The sequence below is a fragment of the Ranitomeya imitator genome, chromosome 1, assembly GCF_032444005.1.
Source record: "Ranitomeya imitator isolate aRanImi1 chromosome 1, aRanImi1.pri, whole genome shotgun sequence".
Taxonomy (NCBI): domain Eukaryota; kingdom Metazoa; phylum Chordata; class Amphibia; order Anura; family Dendrobatidae; genus Ranitomeya; species Ranitomeya imitator.
This window is the reverse complement of record NC_091282.1, coordinates 1,045,717,784-1,045,726,941: the sequence shown is the minus strand read 5'-3', so window position 1 is coordinate 1,045,726,941 and position 9,158 is coordinate 1,045,717,784. Positions and strand designations below refer to the sequence as shown.

Genomic DNA, 9,158 nt, shown 5'->3' with positions numbered 1-9,158 from the left:
CCCCCTCAGGAGTCAAATCCAGTTGACAAGTATCAGTAAATGTATTTAGGAAGTGTGAGGCTTTGCTGCAGCAGCAATCCCCCATGCATACAATCCTAGCCTGCTCCTGTCAGACAATGCACTGGTGAGCCCTTTGTAAGGCTTTGTTCACATTTTACATGCACATTTCTTTTAAAGCTGTCCTGCCAAAGGAGAATTCTCAAAGGAGCAACTGAGCAAGTAAGCAGTGACCAATCCTTTTCTGATGATTGTCAGCAGCCTCCTCCCACTCCCTGGACTAGCATAAAAAAAAATCAAGAAAACTCTTGTTTGCAGAACATCTGATGAGTGTGGTGTAAGGTGGAGGCAGCCAGAAGCTGAGATCTGCATGTAGCCTGAGGAAGGCTGTGACTACTCTCACCATTCACCAGCAGCATTGCTTTCTCCTGACTGCTCACCATGTGCTGCCAGAAGCCCTTCTACTTCATCTTCCTCATCCTGCTGGCTACTGACTGTATGGTCTCAGTGAAGAGCTTGTTTCCATTTGGTCAACCAGAATTTTCCTATAAGAGGAGCAATTGCAAACCCATCCCTGCGACTCTGGTTCTTTGCCATGACATTGAGTACCCCAACATGAGGCTGCCCAACCTGCTGGGTCATGAGACGATGAAGGAAGTCTTGCAGCAAGCATCCTCCTGGATCCCACTGATACAGAAGCAATGCCACCGTGACACCAAGAAATTCCTCTGCTCCCTCTTTGCCCCAGTGTGCATTGATGACCTGGATGAGACCATTAAGCCCTGCCGATCACTATGTGAGCAGGTGAAGGACAGCTGTGCCCCTGTCATGTCTGCATTTGGCTTCCCATGGCCAGATATGCTGGAGTGCAGTCGTTTTCCCCAGGACAATGACTTATGCATCCCCCCAGCCAGCACTGATTATGTGCCAGCCACCAGAGAAGGTAAGGTGCCATCACCACAGAGGCCACATCCTGCCCATCTTAGAAGTACTCTTGTCTGTTATACTAGGAAAGCTGACAACATTATATACACACACATATATATGGCATATAGAGAGAGAGTATACATATATACTTTAGGGTGTATATACACATTCATACAACCTTAGATTTTTTTTGTACAGGAGGTATAGGCAGTTGAAGTGCATTTTAAAGCATCTGTGTACACTGTATACACATATAGTTAGTGTGTGCGTGCGTGCGTGCGTGCATGCGTGCGCGTGTGTGTGTGTCACAAACAAACTGACCAGATAAGGGCCAAATTAAAAACGTTCATCTTGGAGGCATTTATAGACATTGCTGCAGACCAGGATTTACGTTGTACTATCCACTGTTTAATCTAGTAAATGTTTGAACTTTCTTCCATCAATTTTGCAACATTCCTCGAAACTGTCCAGTACACTTATGACTTTAGGCTACCTTCACACATCAGGTTTTTGCCATCAGGCTAAATCCGGCGAATTTTGAAAAAAACAGATCAGTCGTAAATTGTGAAAAACTGATGAGACGGATCCGTTTTTTCGGAGGGAGAGAAAGACTCCAGAATGGAAAATGCATGATTTGTTTTAAAAAAAACTGAGTCACCGGATTCCATCATTTCACCTCACGTTTCATCCGTTTTTCGCCGGATCTGTCGCTGTCCACTTTTTCAACAGACAGAAAAAAACATTCCTATGTACGTTTTCTCCGGCCGCTAGAAAATGGATTTTCGACGCATCCGGCAAAAAACAGATGAAATGTGAGGACATCCATCGCAATCCGGCGCTAATACAAGTCTATGAGAAAAAAAACGGATCCGACGGCAACTTTTGCCGGATCTGTTTTTTTTTCAAAATTCGCCATATTGTGCCTGACTGCAAAAAACTGATGTGTGAAAGTAGTAGCCGTAGGCTACATTCACGTGTCCAGGAATCATCAGTTAGAACAGATCCAGCAGCAATCCGTCTTTAAAAAAAGTGGATACAGATGAAATAATTTTTTTGTTTTACCACTGAAGTCTATGGAAAAGAGATCCGTTAATTAGCCATCTGCCTTTCTTTCATTTGAAAAGGATCCGTTTTTTATTTACTGGACCAGTTTCAAATGGAAGAAAACTGATGGCTCTTTAAGGCCACGTGCACACGTTGCGGAAAATGTTGCTGATTTTTCCGGACCGATTTTGGTAAACCTCACTGCGGATTTTGTGCAGATTCCACCTGCGGTTTTACACCTGCGGATTCCTATTACGGAGCAGGTGTAAACTGCTACGGAATCCGCACAAAGAATTGACATGCTGCGGAATAAACAACGCTACGTTTCCACGCGTTTATTTCCGCAGCATGTGCACATGGTACTGTAAACTCATGGAACACTGCTGGGGATCCACAGCAAAATACGCAACGTGTGCACAGAGCCTCACGGATCCTCCGTATACTTCAATGTTAAAAAATGGATCCAGCTAAAATCAGATTTTTAAAAACGGACAAAAGTTGAGTCAACACCACTTTTTTTGGCAACGGATTGCTGCTGGATCCCTTCTAACAGATGATTACTGGACATGTGAACATAGCCTCAGTGTAAATGTAAGACACAATGTAATATGATGAAATCAACTTTTGTTGACCATCAGTGTGTGCTTACACAATGTCATTGATTCAATAGCGTGCGTGTGCGTGTATGCGTGTGTGTGTGCGTGTGCGTGTATGCATATGTGTGCGCGTGTGTGTGTGTGCGTGTGCGTGTATGCGTATGTGTGCGCGTGTGTGTGTGTGCGTGAAATGCAGACTTATAGCTTAAAATGCACTTTAAATAACCATATCTCCTGTACAGAAAAGACAAGAGGTAAAGAATAGAAGACACTCTAGTTTATTGGCATGAAATGTTCAATGATGTTAATGGATAAAATGATAATTTAGTTCATATGTCTCCAATAAGTATAGAAGACAGTCTGGGCAAAACAGTGGTGCCTGCTGCTCTGAAAGCAAATGCCCACAGTAATGTGTTTGTGTCTGCCAAATGCTGAGTGCAACTGGCAAGGGAGCCCCATACATAGAACTTAGGATGTTTTCATACATTAGCAAAATTGCTTCAAGTGTTTATGCAAATAGCTTTTAGTGCAATTCGTAAAGAAGGATTTTACATGTAGAAGCTCCAAGTCTGGAGCAAGTCACTTCTGTTACATGAAGATGTTGGAGATGGGTAAAGCATCCAAGGGCTGAGCGCCACCTACTGGTAACTAAACATTTCTACCACTAATAAAACATTTGTCTGTTCACAGCACCAAAAGTTTGTGACGCCTGTAAAACTGCCAGCGAGGATGACAATGACATTGTGGAGAATCTCTGCAAAAATGATTTTGGTAAGAAGATTCACTGTGATGTAATTATTACAAGAGAATAGAAAGTAGGACGAATATTGGTATAGGCTTCTTCACTGCGAGGTTTCCATAAAAAACGGTGACCTTACTTTTCTATATATGTGTAAGGCTAAGTGCACACGTTCAGGAATTCATGCAGAAAATTCCTGTGAAAAACCGGACATTTTCTGCATGAAATCCGCATGCGTTTTTTGCCGCGTTTTTGACGCGTTTTTTCCGCGTTTTTTTCCGGACACTTCCCAATGCATTTTGTAGTGGGAAATCCGCATAAAAACCGCAAAAAGAATGAGCATGTCCGGATTTTGTGCCTGATGCGTTTTTTATGCGGAAAAAAACGCATCATGTGCACAAAACATGCGGAATTCATTCTAAATGATGGGATGCTTCTTGTATGCGTTTTTTTTGTGGTTTTATAGCGTTTTTATAGGGAAAAACCGCGAAAAAACCGGAACGTGTGAACACAGCCTAAAGATGGAAAATTGTGTTTTATCTATGCATCTGTTTATTTATCTAGCCAATATCGCATACTATATTCATTGTCATATAATTTTATGATTATCTATCTATCGCACCATTGTTTATCTCATATTTGCCATACTTATGTATTTATGATGCACTATGTCTTTCCATACCTACCATTAATATATGCTTAACTTCGGACTTTACTGAACACTGATTTCTGCCATAACAGCTGCAGAGGGACGTAGATTTTTCCTTTATACATGCCATTGTATGTTGCTACATGGATGTACTTTGTCTACTGACATTACTGCATGTGTTCCATCCATAAATCAGCCATTGAGTCCGGAGCCAGTTGGCTCTATCCAATACTCCTTTAATTAGGGGATATATGATGATAAAGTACAAAGCACTGTTTATACAAACGTACTACATTTCCTAGTCAAGAATCAGTAGAAATGTAATGTATCATAGATGTAACACCAAGTGTTAGAAAGAACAATAATAAGAATTAGAGGAGTGACGCACATTTATACCTAGCATATGCTGCCGAGCATATATGTGGAATTAATTGGTGGTGAAACAAATGAGGCCTGTCTGTGCAGAATGAGATCCCTATTTTGGAGCTGGGCAGCATAATTTGTTATTGTAGTGTGATTGACAGCCGGTGCAGCCTGTTTGGATATAGGCAGTGTAACCAGCAATTAGGATGTAGATGTGAGCTGACGTGAGACTGGGCGATTTTATAAACAACACTTTCCAACCTTTCACTGGGTCCTTTAAGACAGGAAACAAAAGGTATTCGTAACATAAATCAGGCGGCGATGGGAGGAATGACAAGCAGAACCTGGCTGCATTGCACTTGATTGATGATGTTAGATGTTGATTAGTTGGATGCGAATGATAAGTCTACGGTTGACTTCTAGAGTAGCCATAACTTATGTACAATCACTGTTCTTGTAAGAAACAGCATGGCCTTGGGTGTACAGGATATTAATCCCGACAAATGGAAACAAGCTGGTATTTTATTATAAAAATGCCCTTACAAAGGATAATGACTGACTGGCTCATTGAAAGTACTCCGACAATGACATCTCCATAGTAATTATTTTTGCAGTAATGGCAGAAAACTTTCAGACAGGATCTCACTGTATAGAAAGGTTTAGTAATAAAAGATATTTCTCGTTATGTAAGCCCCCGGCATAATAATAATAATCATTTATATTTATATAGCGCCAACGTATTCCGCAGCACTTTACATTAGAGGCATATGTAATATATATTATTGTAAAGTGTAGGATGTACATAATGTTGACCATATGCGATGTGTATGTACGTTGTTCTACTTCATATATATGATCTGGTTCATTAGCCATTTTACCTGCAGTTTTATTGATTTATATTATTAGTGATGTGTCAGTTATATACATATACATAATTTTTCTGCATGAACTATCTATTAATTGTAGGGTGCAAACATAGTGCTGGTGATGAGCCACTCGGAAAGTGCTGCAGAATATGTTGGGGCAATAGAAATGAAAGTTATTAAGTATAAGCTGTGCATACTGTCAGGCTATGTGCACACAATGCGGATTTTGCTGCGGATCCGCAGCAGTTTCCCATGAGTTTATAGTACACTGTAAACCTATGGGAAACCGAAAACGCTGTGCACATGCCGCGGAAAAAAACGCACGGAAAGGCAGCGGTTTACATTCTGTAGCATGTCAATTCTTTGTGCAGAATCCGCAGCGGTTTTACACTTGCTCCATAATAGAAAACCGCAGGTGTAAAACCGCAGTGGAATCTGCACAAAAACCGCTGTAAATCCACTATAAATCCACAGGAAAAACACGGTGTTTTTGCCCTGCGGATTTATAGAATCCGCTGCGGAAAAATCCGCAGTGGACCATTCTACGTGTGCACATACCCTTACTGATGAGCCACATATTGACAAGTCCTGGTGACCAATGAGACTCAGAGCCCCGTTTCCACATGGCAAGAAACTAGAATTTGAGCTTTGTTACGTCTTAGGCTACTTTCACACTAGCGTCGGAATCTCCCCGTCGCAATGCGTTGGGCAGAGATTCCGACGCCAGCGTTTAACGCACTGCACAACGGAGGCAGCGGATGCATTTCTCCAGCGCATCCGCTGCCCCATTGTGAGGTGCGGGGAGGTGGGGGCGGATTTCCGGCCGCGCATGCGCGGTCAGAAAAAGCGGTCCGTCAGGAGCAAAAAACTATACATGTAGCGTTTTTTGCTCCCGACGGTCCGCCAAAGCACGACGCATCCGTCGCACGACGGATGCGACGTGTGGCAATCCGTCGTCAATACAAGTCTATGGGGAAAAAACGCATCCTGCAAGCACTTTTGCAGGATGCGTTTTTTCTGCAAAACGACGCATTGTGACGGATTGCAGTTAACGCTAGTGTGAAAGTAGCCTCAGACCCACTGCAGTTCTAATGACCCGTGATCAGGCCTGAATTTGCATTAATAATACAGTTGCACAAATGTGTCTGCAAACTAGCCAAACACATAAACTTGTCATGTATACCTTGTAAGGCCCATACACAGTAGTGCTGGGGAGTCGTGTGTATTCTCAGACTGTTCACATAAGGCTGGTAATGAGTCGTATGTACATTGTTAGGCATTTACATGCTGCTGGTGATGAGGCATGTGCAGAATAGTGAGATGTTATTCATGAAATTCCCTGTAGAACCATCCGAAGCTGCACGAAGTACCACATGTCACAGGCAAACATATGTTTTTTACTGCAACGTACTTGTGAAGGTTCTCATATTTACTCTCTCCCCTATACCTGAATTTGACCTCATGAACAATCCACGGCATGTATTCAGCAAATATTGGGTTACACTGGAAGCAAAATCTCACATTGCATTTGCATAACCTCTAGGAAATAAATCAGTCACTTTAGTAATATCTTTTATTCAAACACAAGAGATTCTGCAGCATCTAAAATTAAATGCTTATTACAGTAAAATAGATAGAAAGATATAGTAGACAGATGTATTAATTTGATATTGTAGATAGATTGATACAATACAGACAGATAGATATTGCAGATAAATAGATATAGTGGATAGATTGATAGATACAATATAGATAGATATTGCAGATGGATAGATATTGTAGATAGATAGATAGATAGATAGATAGATAGATAGATAGATAGATAGATAGATAGATAGATAGATAGATAGATAGATAGAGTGACTGATAAGGAAAGAGAACAGTACCACTCGATGTCGGATGCCGGCCTTTCGGTGACAGCTCCATTCCACTTCACAGATATGCAAAATAAAATCAGCCCTCCCAGGTTATAGTAATTGATTGATATTGCAGATATATAAAAACTGTACAGTAGATAGACAGCAATTCTCTGCCATATTTTTGACATATGTTTTGAAATAGAAAGGAATCTGGTGTTCAATCACCCCAATGCCTAGCAGTCAGTGACCCATAACTTGTCCTTTCCTGATGGTGCGGTTTGAAGAAGCACGTAGCCCCATGAAGTTATAATGGCAGAAATGATGGGTTAGTCATCAAAGAATAATGCTGCGAGTCTGGGGGATATTACTCCTCTGACTCATATACTCAGTATAGAACTTTCTTCACATTTGTATGTAACCGAGGAGCGCACTGAGACTCCATCCTACCGTCTGCCGTGAAATGAATGTGCTGTTTCGTGTAAGCTGCCTATAGTGGTCTGCCCCTGTGACCCCCTTCTGAGCATCAGCATCCATGTGTGTGGATTATATTAGCGGGTTTTATAAGGCTCATGGACTTTCCGTTTAATGCTCCTTTAATGATGTCCCTGGGTAAGACTTGTATAAAGCAGCCTCATTCATTGTTACATGTCTGAATATCATAAAATATTTGCTGGATGAGTGTGCGGGGCTTAATGATTGTTTCCATGAGCAGGCCAACTCCACAAAGCAGCACATTGAGGGCTGTAACTGCAGAACTAATCCCCAAGAGACACTCTAGGGGTTAAGACATAAGGGTTTGACATAAAATGACTTTGATGCCCTTTGTGGTTTAAAAATGGAGCCACCTGCTGTAATTGTGTCAGGGCCTGACAGTTTCATTAGCAACACGTCCCACCCTAGGGTTGTCTGCTGTGGCTGCTAATGGACATGTCTCTCCCAAGCTCTTTCTCACCAGTCTCTCTGCTTGCCTCCCCCTCTTTTGCCCTCATTAGCTCTGAAGATAAAAGTGAAGGAGATCGCCTACATCAATGGGGACACTAAGATCATCCCGGAGACAAAGAGCAAAACCATTTACAAACTGAATGGGGTAACAGAAAGAGATTTGAAGAAGACCGTGCTGTGGCTTAAAGACGGCCTGCAGTGTACCTGCGACGAGATGAATGACATAAACGCTCCCTATTTAGTGATGGGACAAAAGCTCGAAGGGGAACTGGTCATCACCTCAGTCAAACGGTGGCAGAAAGGCCAACGGGAGTTTAAAAGGATCTCTCGCAGCATTCGCAAGCTGCAGTGCTAGTTCCTCCATTAAATAACTCTTTCAGCACTGGGGCTAGTCTTTTTGCACCTTTCACCCTCATTTGGGGACCCATCCTTTTTGAAATATAGCAAAAGGGCTGGGGCGATGGCTTTTTTTTATGACGACGAGTATTATTTTTATTATAATTAATATTATTATTGAATAAAAACTTGTAAATAATATGAAAACTGCAAAAAAAAAAAAATCAAATATTTTTTATGATGGCCATGAATTAATATGTAGAAAAATATTTACTGGATGCAAACTTGTTGACGATTACTATGTATTATTGTTGTTTTTTTTGTTTTGTTTTTTTTTACATGAGGCAGGATTGTTAGACTTCGCTGCAGCTGAGATTGCAGTAGTTGTAGAATTGTGCGTTTGCATCACTTCCTGTAACAAATATACTTTAAAATATTAACAGTTCATTTCCTTTGTTTTTCTACCGACAACTGTTTAAGTCTTCCATACTAAGTATCAGATGTTATCTAGAATCATTAATGAAACTTTGTATCACTCAGCAGGTGACTTGTCAAAATTTGGATACTTGCTTTCCAAACCGAGGTCAGATTTGGAAAATGTGGTAATTTTTGTAATAAATCTCTTCTATTAGACCACTGGTCCCCACCCTTTCTTACCTTGAGAGCCACATTCAGCACTGACAGATGATTGCAAGCCACATTCAGTGAGCCCCTTCACCATACTGACACCAAGAGCCCCGCAGTCCGGATATAATGACAGCCAAAGCTTCTCCACATAAAGGCCCACCGTACCTTGTGCCCCAGATTATAGGCACTATATTTAATTAACTATATATCCAA

General features: G+C 41.4%; 1 protein-coding gene across 1 annotated transcript; it reads left to right on the top strand.

Moving 5' to 3' along the window:
* The first annotated feature begins 288 nt into the window (after positions 1-288).
* Positions 289-8,951, top strand: SFRP2 (secreted frizzled related protein 2). Its single transcript, XM_069744095.1, has 3 exons — positions 289-940; positions 3,255-3,335; positions 8,033-8,951. The coding sequence occupies exons 1-3, from the start codon at positions 439-441 to the stop codon at positions 8,335-8,337; spliced, it is 888 nt and encodes a 295-aa protein (XP_069600196.1). The 5' UTR covers positions 289-438; the 3' UTR covers positions 8,338-8,951.
* Positions 8,952-9,158: the final 207 nt, after the last annotated feature.